At 43.7% G+C, this 16471-nt stretch overlaps 1 protein-coding gene across 5 annotated transcripts in view; it reads right to left on the bottom strand.

The window, feature by feature from the left end:
* The window catches only part of GPM6B (glycoprotein M6B), a 159819-nt gene that overhangs the window by 24822 nt on the left and 118526 nt on the right, over positions 1-16471 (bottom strand). For 2 of the 5 annotated variants that reach the window (XM_005701097.3, XM_005701098.3), the window contains exon 2: positions 11826-11945. The exons of the other annotated variants lie outside the window; for them this stretch is intronic. In XM_005701097.3, the coding sequence (XP_005701154.1) occupies positions 11826-11945 (120 nt within the window). The remainder of the gene's footprint in view (positions 1-11825; positions 11946-16471) is intronic. 5 annotated transcript variants of the gene reach the window in all.

Below are 16471 nucleotides of genomic sequence, written 5' to 3'. Positions count from 1 at the left end.
TGATAAACAATGCTCAACATCACTCACTAAACATCAGGGAAATGCAAATTAAGACCACAATGAGATATCACCTCATACCTGTCAGAATACTATCCAAAAGACAACAAATAACAAGTGTTGGCAAAGGTATGGAGAAAAGGAAACCCCTGTGGGCCATTGTTTTCCATAGTGGCTGCACCAATTTACAGTCCCACCAACGATGTTTTCTTATTCTCTGGAAAAACACTCAGAAGTAAAATAGCTTTGGTTATATTTCTGAGGAATCTCCACATTAATTTGAAAAGATATATGCACCTCTGTTCACTGCAACATTACTTATAATAGCCAAGACATGGAAACAACCTATGCCCACTGATGGATAAATGAATAAAGATGATATAAGAACTACCATGCGTGCGTGCATGCTAAGTCAGATCAGTCATGTCCAACTCTTTGTGACCCGATGGACTGTAGCTCGCCAGGCTCCTCTGTCCATGGGATTCTCCAGGAAAGGATACTGGAGTGGCTTGCCATTTCCTCTGGTTTGATCCTGAACCCACATCTCTTATGTCTCCTGCCTTGGCAGGCAGGTTTTTTACTACGAGCACCACCTGGGAAGCTCAAGAACTACCATATGATCCAGCAATCCCACGCCTGAGCATATATCCTGAGACAACTGTAATTTGAAAAGACACATGCAACCCAATGTTCATTGCAGCACTATTTACCAAGACAGGGAAGCAACTTCAGTGTCCGTCAACAGACGAATGGATAAAGAAGATGTCATTGTTCAGTTGCTAAGTCATGTCCGACTGTTTGCAGCCCTATAGACTGCAGTACACCAGGCTTCCCTGTCCTTCACTATCTTGCAGAGTTGGGCAAATGCATGTCCACTTAGTGGTATATATATATAATGGAATACTACTCAGCCATTAAAAAGAATGAAATACTGCCATCTGTAGCAACATGGATGGACCTAGAGATTATCATACTGAGTTAAGTCAGAGAAGGACAAACATTATGTATCACTTATAAGCAGAACCTAATTTTTAAAAATGATACAAATGAACTTGTTTACAATGTGGAAAAAGACTCACAGATTTCAAAAACAAACTTATGATTACCAAAGGGGAACTACGTGGGGAAAGGATAAAATAGGAGCTTGGGGTTAACATATACACACTACTATATATAAAATGGATAACTAATAATGACCTACTGCACAGCATAGGGAACTATACTCAATATTCTGTAATAACCTATATGGGAAAAAAATTTGAAAAAGAATGAATATATGTGTAACTGAATCACTCTGCTGTACACCAGAAACTAACACATTATAAACCAACTATACTTCAATAAATTTTTTACAAAGATGATATGATATATATCTTATGTGTATGTCTCACATATACACACAATGAAATACTACTCAGCTATATAAAAGAACAAATTCTTGCCATTTGCAACAACATGGATGGACCTTGAGGGCATTATGCTACATAGGGTAAGTCAGGTGGAGAAAGACAAATAGCGTATAATTTCATTCATATGTAGAATCTAAAAAAACAAGAAACAATTCATAGATACAGAGAACAGATTAGTAGTTACCAGACAGGAAGGGGGTTGGGGGTTGGGTGAAATGGGTGAAGGGGGGTCAACTGTTAGTCTGGTGATGGACAGTAACTAGATTTTGTGGTGGTGACCACTCTGCAGTGTACACAGATGTTGTATACAGATGCTGAATTACAATACTGTACCTGAAACATGATACACACACACACACACACACACAGACTTGGCTATCTGGCACAAATTTTCTTAAAAATGATGTAAATGAGCTTGTCAACTTCAAAGATAATAAGCGACAGTATCTGTTGCCAATCAATTTTGGAAAACTTGCACCTGTGAAAGGCCCAGCTTCCCAGTACTTAGAAAACTTCTTAATGAAATCAGTGGTGATGTTAATGAAATGTGACTCTTGGGATATGGTATAATAAAATGTGTCAATACTTGGAAGATTTGTACCAGCCAGAGAACCGGTATTTTCCAAGTGACCAATGCAGGATGTTACAAAATCATTCTCCAATACAGACCGATCAGACTGCAAGGGAGAGCAATAGATTTTAATGGAACGGAGTAGAAAAAGTTCACTAATACAGTTTCAGATTCCACATTATCAATAATCTATAAGAAATCACCACTTGCTGGATATTGGTGTATTATCAAGGAAGAGTTCCACAAAAACATGAAAAGGCCATTAAAACATTCCTCCCTTCCCCAACCACCTATCTGTGAGAGACTAAGCTTTCTTCATATACTTCAGCAAAAACTAGATGCTCCAAGATGTGAGTGAAGGCAGAGGCAGATGTGAAGATAACAGCTATTGAATATTAAGCCAGGTATTACAGAGATCTGAGAAAATGTAAACCAGTGCTGCTCTTCTCACTCAAGCTTTGCCTTGTTTGTGAAGAGTTATCTTTCTTAAACATTATTTTTGTTACCAGGTAATGGGTTTACGAGTAACATTTTAAATAAATAAGTTCATTCTTTTTTAAAGGATAGAATATAATCTATTTCTGAGGTCAAATACTAATAAACACAATATAAAAGAAATTATATAACTTTTAACTTCTATGATGAAAACATTACTTAAGTAATATCTTAGTAATAATTTCTAATACAAAAATACCTAGAGATATAACCCACATGAGCAAAAGCTTTTGGGGTCTTCAATTATTTTTAAGAGAAAAAAGGGACTTTACACCCCAAAGTCTGTAAACCACTGGCATATACCATTAAGAAGGTATCATGAAGTCCGTGGACATGGGAGCTTCCTGCTAAAGACTTAAGAAAACACCTAAACGATAGGTTGCTTCCCAGTTCTCTTAAGACCTTCTTAGAGTCATTAATGTACAAGCCCAGCTGTACAATGCCAAGAACACTGAAACTATTTTTAATGATATAAAGAGAATTGGTTTTTTTGGGATATCCTTCTAAAACCTGGTCCTAAAACCTGTGAAATCAAAAATTTTCATTTTTGTGGCATGTTGTGCAATATCTGACAATTGATGAGCCTCTCACATTTGCAATATGGCTTGGAGTAGGAGATAAGCAATTATAGAAAAGGAAAGCTATGTTCACATGGTGAGAGCAAATAAAGTTAAGACACAGATCTTGTTAGTCCCGTTCTTCACCTTCTTTGGGGACTGGCTTTAGTTTTCTTAAAGACCATGTGTGTGCTCTAAGCCTAGTTAAGTGGGGAGCAAAGAACCAGGGAAATCTAGGCAAGTTGGGGATGCGTGTGTGCTTGCTCAGTTGTGTCAGACTCTTTGGAAAGCTAGCTCTAAATCTAAATGACAGAGGTTTTAAGAGCACGGAGATCTGTAGGGTGTTCAGGAAATTTGAGGTGCCCCTGCAATACTAAGCTTTAGCACCACTCAACCTCCTTGACCATCTAGGTTTCAGGGTCTATGTGTTGCTGGATTGCACTGAGTTCAGTGATTGTCTATTGAATTGCTGCTATATGCAAGGCACTGTGCTGGGAGCTGCAGGGATTTGGTTTGCCCTCCTGGTCTTGACGCTTTGGAGTGGGGTGAGGGACACGACCACAGCAGAAATATTCAAGTAGAATGAAGAGCGAGGTGACTCAGGGACATAGGGAAGGAGGTAGAGGCATCTCCTTGGCTTAGTGTGGGGAGCTTAGGAAGGGGCATGTGGGTGGCAGTGGTGTAGACAGGCCTTTAAGAATAGAAGGATCCTGTGGTTAGGACAGATTGACAGGCATGAGTGAAGAACAGGACTGATGTGGTTAGGTGCCAGTAGGGAAAGTTGAGGGCGTGTGTGGTGGAGTTTGTCAAGGGCATTGGGACAGTGTCAGGAGACAAGCTGGAGAGGCAGGCAAAGCCCTCCTGTGGGGAGGTCTCTGAGCCAGCCTGCAGCCTTGGGTGCTTCATTTTGCAGGCAGTAAGGAGAGAGGGAAGGTTTGTGAACAGGCGAGTGACATGATCTGAGGTGTGCTTTTAAGAGATTAATCTGGTGCTAGTGTGTAGGCTGAATTGCAGTGGGTGCAAACTAAACTCTTCCACTGTGGGTGGTAGCAGAATGGGTCTTTTTGAGTTTTATTCAAAGGGCGCAGGGTGTATTCAATGAAGGCAGGAAGGGTAAAAATCAGACAAAGCTTGGAGCTGTGAAGCAGTCAAAGTCACACAGCATTTTACAGGCATGGCTCAGTGAGAAAACACGAGAGAATATATGTGAACGAATTTTCTTAGGGGCCACTCCAGAAAATATCAACTCACCCAGAGACAGAGGTTGTGTGGAAAGAAAGGGCTTACAAAGGGACTCAGGGGATTGGCAGACATGTCACCACCTTGCTCGTTTCATGGGCACATATGTATGTCAAAGTTGATCCAACAGGTCACTTTACATGTATGCAGGTTGTGCATATCGACTGTAACTCAAAAAAAAGTTTTTAAAAACGACCTTTCTCTTTTCCTTTTCAAGATATGCTTCTTAAGTTCAATTTTTACAAAAGATGCTAGTAATGGTAAAAGGTTATAAGTCCCTTTTGGAAACTAAGGATTGACAGCAAAAGTCAGGAGCCTTAACAACCACATTGACCTGGGTTGGGTGGGCTGGTGCGGGGGGAGGGAGATATCCTACAGCTACAGAACCTATGGGCTAGTTGGTGACAGGGAAGTGTAGGGGCTACTGTCATTAAGAAGAGAAGCCAGTGCTTTAAGGGGACACGTGATACATTTCCATTTTGAAACGTTTATATGGCTTGCAGCAGGTAGCCTTCTAAGACACCCCCAATGGTCCTCATCTGCTGATATTCATACCCTCCCTCACAGTATGGGCTAAACCTACTGACTAGCTTCCCTGATTAGGTTTCAAAAAACTGACTTCCATCTTCCTAGCACTCTCTGTCACTCTTGCTGGCACACTCTATCATCCACTCTCTCTGATGAAGTCAGTCGCCACATCATGAGGGAGATATGGGAAAGCCCACATGGCAAAGCATCAAGGGAGGTCTCAGGCCAAGAGCTAGTGAGTAGCTGAGGCCCTCAGTTCCACAGCCTTTGAGGAACTGAATCCCAACAACAACCACAAAAAGTGATCTAGGAAGTGGATTCTTCTATGGTTGAGCCTTCAGATGAGACTGCAGCCCTGGCCAAAGCTTTCAGTCACAGCCTTGTTAGAGACCCAGAGACAGCTAAGCAGAGTCCAGACTCCTGACCTACAGAAACTGAGATGATATATGTTACTGTTTCTGACTATTGAGTGTAAGATTAATCTGTCATGCAACAGTAGATAACTAATACACAGCTTCAGCTCTGGTATATGCCTGCAGCTCTACAATAGAATCTTTAAAGCATTTTTTAAAAAAATGCAATGACACAAACATGCAATGACAATCTTAAAACATCAAGAGAAGTTTGCTTCAAATTCACTCTCTGCTAGGGGTGTGGTGATTTACTTTGGGCATCTTGATAGAAAACATGGATACAAGTTGCCTTTCAATTTCAAGTTTATGTTGCCCTTCAGAAAGGTATTTTGACCTGAAACAATACTTTACCAAAGATGTTATCATGAGGAACTATTTTTTCCATTAAGATTTTGATCCTCCACATATACAGTAGTGGTGGTCAGACTTCAGTGTGGCTCTGAATTGCCTGGGGAGCTTATTAAAACAAATCAAATTCCTGGGACCCACCCCAAAGGGGGAATCTGGCAATCTGAACATTTAACCAGCATCCTTGGTGATTCTTTTACTTAACACAGAAAATAATACTCGCTAAAGTACAACAAATGGAGTAATAGATGAAAACAGCCCATGGTATCTATTTAACAGGACTCGGTTTATTGTGGGAACACTCAGAAAAGGGCTTGTAAGAGGCCAAAGGGGCTGAGCTTCCAAAAAGAGCCAAGGGACCCTCTGAAGAAAGACTGAGCTTTAGCCTAAAGCCTGTGAACAACCAGTACCCCAGGGAGCAAGGATTCTGGAGCCTGGAGAGAAGAAGGTGAGGGATCTTGGGTGGAGATTTTAGGAAACTGAGTGACTAGCAAAATGTTTAGGTCTTGCCTACCATAAGTGACTGGATTTATAACGAGTGCTAAGAATACAATCACTCTAAGTCAGGGGGTGGCTTTTTTTTTTTTTTTAATGAAAAGGGCCAGATAGTAACTTTCTTTGGCTTTGCAGAGCATATGGATGAAACCACTCAATTTTGCAGTTTTTGTAGGAAAGCAGCCACAGACAATCTGTAAATGAATGACCATAGCTGGTTCTAATAAAACTTTATTCACAAAAACTCAGTTGCGATTTTTGTGTGGTGAAACACAGCTGTGATCATCAGCCTGGTCTAAGCCACGTTCTCATAGGTCTCCATAATCTCCATCTATCACCACTGGGAAAGAGCACAGGACCATGAACAGGGTTGTCTTAAGACCACAGAAAAGACCTATTTTGCTCCTACTGGCCTGACATTTCGCCACTAGAGTTACTCCTTGGGGTGAAACCACTGACTCTGGAAGTTCCTAGAGAAAACACAAGCTGCTCTTCAGAGAAAGTCTCATCCTACCTAGATGACTCAGACCTCCAGAGCTTTCTGCTTCCCGGTGCACAAGCCATTTTACAAAAGCTTTTGATAGATCTAGAAACACATGGGTATGGGTATATTTGTGAGTGAACAGGGACCCCCAAAAGGACACAGCTTGGGGAGGTAGGAAGACTAACCTCTAAAAGCAGACTTGAGCTGCTTCCCAATGTCTCCAGTTAGCTCTCTGGGGCGGGGGTAGGGGGGTGGCGGGCCAAAGAGTTTAAGACGAAATTAATTTTAATTAACTCAAACTGAAAACATACAACATGGGAGGGAGTACTATAAAGGTAATGAAGATCAGATGTCACTGTTTCTAAGCGACTACAAATTGCTGCTTTGAATAATCCAAGTCAGTTTCTCTAAAACCAGATGCTGTACCTGACAGAAAGCCCCAGATAGACAGTCAGTTCTGACTGATCTGCTTTTCATCTCTGCTTTCTTTGTCTGCTCTGAGCTGAGGAATAGCACAAGACCGAAAGGCAAAGCAAGTTCTGTATGTCACAGACACAGTGGCAGCCACTGCTACATAATTGAGTACTAAGCATGTATCAACAGTATAGCTGATAAAAAGTTGAACATTTGTAAATGAAAAACTCTATGTTTATGACTGACATAATAGCCTTTGGTAAATAAGTAATAAAATAGTTACCTGCCCTATACTGGCACATTTTGGGGTGAAAACTTCAGGTAATTTGAAAATGGAATAAATAATCCACAGCAGAAAACAAAACGCAAAGAACTCTTCAAAAACTCAGAAACATTAGGGCATGAACCTGGGCTAGAACATGCTTGTACTGTGTCCATTGTTCACCTCCGTGTAACCTGAAACACCCTCAATCAGTGGCAGCCATCAGACACACACACTGGGTGCTTCCCCTGGCCATAGCTGTGTAAACTGAGAGTGCTTCTCCAGCCAGACTCCGGGGAACAGCTGCCCTGCCCGAAAACTCACACGACACTGTCAGACCCCGGGCTGTAGTCCACACGTGACCAGCAACAGACACCAAAGATGCACGCAGAGAGATTACAGGTTCCCCACCTTGAAATACAGTTCAAGTGTTTTCAGAAGAGGCCTCAAACATAGCTGCCTTACCACTATAGGTTAGGACAGTGCGACAAGACAGTTTAACACCAAATCCAATAGCATTTCCTGGGACTCTCATATCTCAGGTGTCACTCTATAGAATGGATCCACGGCAGAGAAGTCCCAAGCTAGGGGGCCAGAGGGAGAAAGGCTGGGGATCTCAAGGGGCCTGCCTTCTCAGGTCCCACCTGGGCAGATAGGAGGAGCTCAGCAGTGTGACCTGATGCACAGTACTGCGCAAGCAGGAATCTTGGTATTTGGCTGAGTGTTGAGCAGGAAGCCCCTGTGTTCGGATTTCCATGGCTGCCCGGGAATCTTGGCCATGGAAATCCCAACACGGGGGCTTCTTGCTCAACACTCAGCCAAACACGAACATTCCTCATGCTCTCCCCACACCTTTAGTTCTAGTCCGTATGTGAGAGGGTGATCTCTTTGGACTTCTGGAATTATCTAAAACATCTGAGTCCAAGCATCAGAGCCATCAGGATTTGTGACCTGGCCAGAAGGGGCTTCCCTGCTGGCTCAGTGGTAAAGAACCAGCCTACCAATGCAGGAGACGCAGGTTCGATCCCTGGGTCTGGAAGATCCCCTGGAGAAGGGCGTGGCAACCCACTCCAGTATTCTTGCCTGGGAAATCCCATGGACAGAGAAGCCTGGAGGGCTACAGTTCATAGGGTCGCAAAAGACTTGGACATGCCTTAGTGACTCATCCACAAGAACAACAGGAGGGGAACTGGCGACTGCTGAAGGGAGTGGTCTTTGTACTCCTTACCTGGTAGACTGAATGCAGAACTACACAGATTTACCAGCGTCTGAATAGTCATTCTTGGTCTTTCAGCTTACAGCTGCATTAGGTGGCAGCATCTTACATGTCACTGGATTATATTCAAGAAGATGATGAGGGGCATTTGAGAACTTCTCCCAACTCCTATCAACTGCTTTCTCTTCGCTTTCTCTAGAAGGAGACAAGCCAGACCCATTTTCACTGCCCCATCCCCCACTCTCATTCACCACGATTTTAAACAAAGAAATAAGAGGAGGCACATTTTCAGACAAGTGGCTAAGAGAATCCAAGGTCACCGGCCTTTCAAACTAACCAGGACTCGGTGCATTAACAACTGGCAATTCTTACACCTATCTCCCCATAAAGAGGGACAGAAAGGACAATGGAAAACACAGCAATTTCTCAAACTTTTGAGAGTAAATCCACCTCTATTCCTTCCTCTGTCTTCTCCCTTCTTGCTTTTGGACCTTGCTCTCAATTAGTGCTTCTCGAACTGCATTATGCCCAGGAATTATCTGGAAAGTTCTGAAAATTCAGACTCAGATTCAGCAGGCCTCAGGGGGGCCTGAGACTCTGCATTTGTAACAAGCTTCCAGGGGATGCCGATCCTGCTGGCCCATGGACCGTATGTGGAAGAGAGGATCTAAATTCTCTCTGATGACACTGACTGAAGCCCTTGTGACAACCTGCAGTAGCCTGAACCATGCCCTACACGCTAAGCACAATATTCCATCGAACACGACTGAAGCCCAAAGGGCTCCTTATTTCCCAAGTGCCACCGCTTCAGGCCTAGGTCCCCAAGGCAGTGTCACCCGAGGTGGCCCTTGTGGCCACCCGCCCCTTGATTTCCTGGAGGCCCAAAGAAGATGTGGATGCCACCTGGTCAAAGAAGTTAAACAATTCAAAAAGAAGAAAGCAGTACAGATGGTGAAGGATTCACTATCCAAGCGCTAAAAATGTAACTCCACAGAGAAGTTTCACCCAAAAAGGAAGATGGGAAACGACTGAGGCAAAGGAAACTGGAAGCACCTTGACGTCCCTCACGGGGAGTAAGCAGTTCGGGGGGAGGAGGTCTCTGCCACACTGCCTGCATTTTCCTTTGGCAAAAATCTCCCCGTTGGCATGGACCAAAACCTCTTCCCACTGTCTGTCCCCCACTGGAAAGAAACTGAGAACTCTGCAAAGGGGGAAAATAAAAGACACAAGAGCCATATGGAATCGTCTATTTTTTCCCTCACACCATCTGGTGTAGGATCTAAGCACAGAATGGCAACTGCGCTGATTGAGGAGACAGCAAAATCTCTGGGCCACTGGGAAGGCGACACCATGGCTAGGGTCAGTCCCTCCCTCTGGGGATTTTCTTTCTCTCCCTCTGACAAGAATGCGCTTGATCCTGGAATTCTCACCTGAAACATCACCTGCAATGTGATTAACTATTAGAGTTCTACAGCTTCTCATCATAGCACTCCAGAATTCCCAAACCTCTGAAAACTAAGGTTGGTTTCTTTTTGGGGGTGGGGTGGGAGCGGAGTTCATCTGGCAGCGAAACCCATCCTGCTCTGAATTCCCTTGATATCCAGAACTGACCTTGAATGGCCCAGACGCTGTTCACAGATGTCATCGACCTGAGTCCAGCGCTCCAGAAAGATCCATGTGTTGGACTTGAGGGGCGCACCCGGACCTTGCTGGGGACACGGCAAGTGCATACGGTATGTGCGCCACATCACTTTTCAAAAGCCCCAACTCTTCTGAATTCTTAACTAAATTAAGAATTTAGCCCCAACCGTTACAGATAACATGGAGACCTTCTTGTCATGTTAACAAGTACTGCCCATGGTGTAACCATCACCACGATCTAATTTGAAAACACCTCCATCACTCCATAAAGGATCCTTGTACCCTCAGCAGTCACTCCCCCACGCTGCCTCCCCCAGCCTCTGGCAAACGCTCAGCTATTTTCTGTCCCTCTGGATTTGCCATTTCTGGACGTTTCATGTCAGTGGAACCCTGCAGTATTTGCTCTCATGTGTCATCTTTGACTCAGCATCCTGTTTCTGAGACCCATCTGTGTTGCAGTGTGTAGTATGCGTCCCTCATTCCCTCTCATCGCCGCACAGTATTCCACTGTATGGATACATCGTGCCTAACGGCAGTTTTTTAAAATCAAGCTTCTAGAACCTTCCATCCTTCAAAGGCTCCAAGAGAACAAATGTCTGGTGGCATTTCTTGCTCACCTCTTCGAGTTGGCACTACACAGGCACACAGAGCTGGCACCTAGTGGCCAGAGATGGAGTGAAGGAATATGTCACTCAAGGTATAGAACTAAATCCAAAGACAGATTTCATGTTAATTAACATGAAGCCACAATTCAGGTTTTAAAGGAAAGAAGTTTTAATTATTAAGTGAATGACAGGTGCTATGACTTTGTAACTCAGTATAGGTCTTACACTCTACCTCCAGATCGCTCTTTCTAGACTTTTCAGTTCTATGCTGTCATTTCTGGTTTATTCTTACAGAAGTAAGAAGACATTTCAGATGAACGATGCTATGGGTTCACACAGAATTCCAGCAATAACTTGAAGCCTGGTGTGTTTCTCTGACCCACCACCATTTCTTTGTATTCCCATTTTAAGTAACAAAACTACTGAATCTAGCTCTATATGGACTTCAGGGATGTGGAAGGTGGGTGTGCATATCACTCAGGTTTCTCCCCTTCTAGATCCCCAGACGGGCTGATGCACAGTTCACTCAGACCCAGCACTTAGATGTTTCGAGAGGCCAGTGTTCCCCTGAGCAAGGAGACTAGAGATCGGACCCCATGGACCTACCTGATGGGGTCAAGTTCCCAAGTATATGATCCTCATTTCATGGGCTCTGGGTTTTCCTTCTCAAAGGTAAAAGACTGATGTTAATAAATCAGAGGGCTGAAGAGCCATGTGGCCAGAGATGTTTGGGACCACTGACAGCACTCTCAGAGCCCAGGCTCCTCAAATGTCCCAGCTCAGTTCTTGGTCCCATGATGGGCACGTGTGACTGCCCCCTTCCCCGACTGGTGGTTCAAATATTAGACATTTCGTGCTTAACCCCAAGGCACATCTCATTGCACCTTGCTCCCTTTGAGAAGAAGAGGTGAGGGGAAAAAATAAGGAGGAGGGAGAAGAAAGAGGGGAAAGATGGGGTGGAATGGAGAGGAAGAGAGAAAAAGAAAGATGATGAAAACAATGTTTAAAGGGCCACTTCCACCCCAGCCCCTGTGAACAAATGAATGCATCAAGCAAAACAAAAAACAGCACCAAACCAAAAGAGCTATCACAAATCATATTAAAGATAACAGTTGAGTTGCTATGCGAATGCACCCCGAGGCTGTATTTACCTGGACTGCTCAAGGGGTTAGCCCTGTCCCCCAGGGTTGGCACGGGACGGTACTGGTGGTTCTTTGAGCCTGGGTACATCCAGTGGTACCTGCCAATTTCCATTTCAGCTCTGCTGTTCACTGCCAATTTCAGGTGGCAAAGAGTCAGTGTCTCTATCTCCAGCAAAGATTCTACATCAGCATTTTAATGTATTCTTTTACCATATAATTAAAGGAAACGACGAATACACAAAAAACGCTATTGAACTGCAACCTTGCAGTACATCTTATCAACTCAGCATGATACGCTGAGAACGTTAGCATCTTCTCCTCCATTTTTGAATTTGACAAAAAAATCACCAATATTTTCTTTCTCTATTTTCTCCATCTCCTCCCAATCCTCCTCACCCCTTCGAATGCTCGTGTTAGGCAGACGCTGTTGATAAGGAAAAGCTGGCTTCTCACCATTGTATTTTTTCTTTCTGTTCAGTTCACTTTCAGACCCACAGAGCACAATCATCATTGTTGCTGCATAAGCGAAGGTGAACCCAGGCTTGCTCTAATGCTAGCTAGTTCCAGCCAATAACCCCATGGTCTGCTGAATCTTAGGTGACACTCCTGTTCTCCCAATGACATCAGCAGTATTCTCTGTCATCTCATCTCATCTAAGCTCAGGACATCAGAGTCTAGAATTTTCCACATTCAGTCTTGTTCCAATGATCTCCCAGTGTCTTGACAGAGAAAGGGCTGTGGGCACTGGGCTTGAAGCAGGGCTTCCTCACACACAAGGCGACAAGTGGCCTCCTGGGGACTCAAGTAGGTCCCAACTGGTAATCTGACTATATTTTGTACTTCTTAGGGAACCAGACAGAAAACTATCTACCAACTTGCCTGACACAGAATCAGATGCTGGTAACTGTTAGCTGAATTACAACCCTGAAATCCCAAGAGACCATAAGGTCACTGTGCCTGGTTTCTAGCCGAGAATCCTATCAAACCTAATGATGGATTACAGCATCCGGGGTGCCACAAATATTTAAGGATTAAGCAAATGGTGCTGACATTGATGGGGGGGAATTATTCCATCAGAAGAGCACATTATAATGCCCCATCAGGCATCTTAGACCACTGAGGATGAGAACTAGGCAAACCATCACATGGTAAGGTGAAGGAGCAAACGCCCTGAGCAGATTCACTGAACACCTCCTCAGCCATTATGAAGCCTGACTCTGCTCTCCACAGTCTCTGAAAACTCTTGTGGTATTTCCACTTGGGAAGTGGAGACCTACGTTTCTAGGTGGTGTTTTAGGGCAAATCTCTTTGGTTTCATGATAAAGTAATGTTTTTTAGAGACATTAAAAAGAGTTAAAGGCTTTTAAAGACATTTGAGAGGGGGAAAAAGGATGTGAGGACAAGATCAGAACTGCACAATGAAAGTATTTTTATTGCTGCTGGTTCTGTTGTTAAATGGAGATGTGTGCTACAATGTGCTGGGCACCACACAAAGCATGTTACACCTGTTCCCTCAGGAATTTTTTTTTAATGCAAAGTGTTAATTTTTTTTTTAACTGTGTAACACAGGCAAAACTATTTAAGTCAATACATTTTTAAAGAATGTCACATGTTCTGATTCTGCCAATCACTTTAGGCTTTCCAAAGTTTGTCATAAGTTTCAAGACAGTCCTTTCAAAAAGAATTCTTGCTCAGTCCATGGTTGTTATCCCAGTCAGTCCACAATTTCTTTAGTTGGGCTTCTTTGATCTCCAGTAGAATATTGGACACACTTCAAAGTTTCCCACCTGGAATCACGGGGATCTGATTTCCTCAAGCAATTTATTTTAGGACCCTGTTTAGGGTCAGAGGAGATGATCTGCCTTGGCTGTGAATTTTAGATGGCCTCTACACATGCATTAGGTTTAAATCAGATACCTTCCTAAGCAATCACAGCTTAGAACATTTGGGATATGCCAATACGTAAGATAGAAACAGTTTCACTGTTACCATGACCATGACCTCAATCATTTGAGATCAAGGTATTTGTCACAACCATCCTATGAAGGAGGTACTCTTATTACTCTAGCTTTACAAATGAAGAAACTAGGGGCAACTGAGAGTTAAGTCATTTGCCCATGATCACACAGCTGGAGGGGAGGAGCCTGTGCATAAATGTGGGTGATACGACTCCAGAGGGCAGGTTATCCAGCTGTGGCCTGTGCTGTCACTGTTTCTACTCTTTTGCTAAGGTCTGTCTGGAGGTAAGCTGTGCTTCTGTGCATCAAGATGTGTTTCAGATCCCAAGCTCCTGATGCTATTTCAGGGTTCTTAAAAGTTCTGAACTCTCAGCCTTTCCTGCATTTAGAGTTTTGGTTTACTCTTCAGGGGAGTTTCTCTCACACCACAGGTTGTGCTATATTCTCCAAAAGCAGGGCAACCCACTGGGGCCAGTGGAAAGAACTAGGAGATCAAGTCATACTCCTGGTTAAAGTGGCTATAAGCCCTCTATGTCAACCTCAAGCATGAGGATCCCCAGTAGCTCGATCACTTCTATCTGAAAAGTTTTCATCCTCCTTTCAAAAAATCTCTCTCTCCTAGTCCAACACACAGCAGGTGCCCAATCTATGTCTGCCAGATAAATAGTTGGCTGAATGCAAGAGAATATCCTGGGACCTTGTGGATCAAGCAACAGGTCTCCAGGTCCCCACCCCCACCCCCACCACACTAACCTCACCCAAGGCAGGGTAGGCAATTCAGGACATGTGTGTCAACGGCCCATCCCTGCTCTGCCCTCATCCCCTCATGTGGGCAGTCAGGCACAGGCTGCTTGGCAATGACAGTGAAAAAGCCCCAAACTAACATGTTTTCTGAGTAAAGCCTGGCGGCTACACCCAAGACACTCGGTTCAGCATTCTTCCTCCTCCTGTAGGTGTGGAGATGGGGTCAGTAAGTGGGTGACAAGGCCTCTGGACAATTCATCTTTCCATATGGAGGGAAAGAAAACCCTCTATTTTGTATCTCTGAGCCAAACTTAACGACAGTAAGTATCAAATTATAAAATTTCAAAGAACACAGGATATGTTTTGTTTAAAAGAACAGGGGCCCAAAACCTAAAAGGGAGTCACGTGATCATGAGGGGACGCCTCAGCTTGGGGAGTGTTTTAAAATGGCGTCCTTTCTGGACTGCCAACTGCCAAGAAGTGGAGAAAACGTTCAGACGCAGGAAGATTTCGGCTTCTGCTCTTCAGCGGGAAGACTGCAAATGCTCCCCTTAGAGACTAGGAGGGAGATGTGGGCAGGAGACCACTGGATATTCTCGAGGAAGCACAGAATACTATGACATTTCAGAAATGCTCTTGGTCAAGAAGTTTGATTGCGTTTTTCCATTAAAGGGAACCGAAAAATCCCAATGAACTTCTTGGCCAACTGCATACTATTTATGGTGGAGGCTGAGGTGAGACACAGAACTGAGTGGTCATCGCCAAAGATGGGCATGACACAAACAATGGGGGGGGGTGATGAAAGAAAATAAAAATAATGCTGTGGACACTTTCCCCCCATTGACTCAGATGCTGTGATTTAGAAATGAGGCTGAATAACTAAGCTGCAGGCTGGTGTGCTTTCTGCCATCTAGGAAATTATCACTGGAAGCAACTAAATAACAAAGATTGAGCTTCCTAAATAAAAATAAGTAAACCATACTCAGTGGGCCAGGTCTCTGAAAGCTATGTCTGTCACCCTCCATTCTCAAGTAGAGTTTAAAATATTAAAGGACGCTATAACAACACTATAGGATATAGTAGGGGTCAGCCAGTGATGGCCACCTGGTTTTGCAAATGAAGTTCTACTACAACACAGCCACACCTATGCACTGATCCACTATCTATGGCTTTTTGTTTACTACCTGGAAGGATTGAGTAGTTACAACACTGTGTGGCCCACTGGGCCTAAATATTTACTCTCGGGCCCATTACAGATCAAGTGCACTGATCCCTGATCTCAAAGATAGTCAGGCGTGAATTACAAAAAAAATTAATGCAATTCATCAAATGAGTCTACAAAATAGGAAAATATTTTATTTTCTCTATTATACTTTCTCTGGGCTGGCCAAGGATCAGAATTCTCCTCTTGGACATCGTCATCTGAGATTTAATCTGCCACCAATCAACAAGAGTATTGTTAAAAGCAAGATTATACCCTACAGAATGGTTCCTACGATGAGTTGGCACCTTCTGCTCCTATGACAAGAGCTGACAGGGCAGAAGAAGGGTGATGTTCAGAGGGGAACATTATTAAATGAATAAAGAAATGAACCAAAGAATGCACAACCAGGTACATTTGTGAAGGTGGGAGTCTGGCTTCCCTCTCTTAAAAGCCACCTTCTTCCTCCGTTCCACAGCCATCCTTATTCCTGGCCAACCATCTCACATGGATGGACACTGGGTCTCAAGGAGAAACAAGCAAGGGAGTATCTCAGAACAGGCCAATTTATCACCAGTCCCAGTGAGGGGAAACTTACGTCATGGGGACACTGGTTACGTCATGTGTCCTCAGATACAGCGAAGTTAATAAGTCATGTTATGAAGAGTGTTTACTTTACATTGGCGTGTACTCCCAAATAACAGGGAGAGATGATGTTTTTTAACATTACAATCAGAATTTAAGATTTCCGC

The sequence above is a fragment of the Capra hircus genome, assembly GCF_001704415.2.
Source record: "Capra hircus breed San Clemente chromosome X unlocalized genomic scaffold, ASM170441v1, whole genome shotgun sequence".
In the NCBI taxonomy this organism is placed as follows: domain Eukaryota; kingdom Metazoa; phylum Chordata; class Mammalia; order Artiodactyla; family Bovidae; genus Capra; species Capra hircus.
The sequence above is the reverse complement of the archived record's forward strand: the minus strand, read 5'-3'. Positions and strand labels throughout refer to the sequence as shown.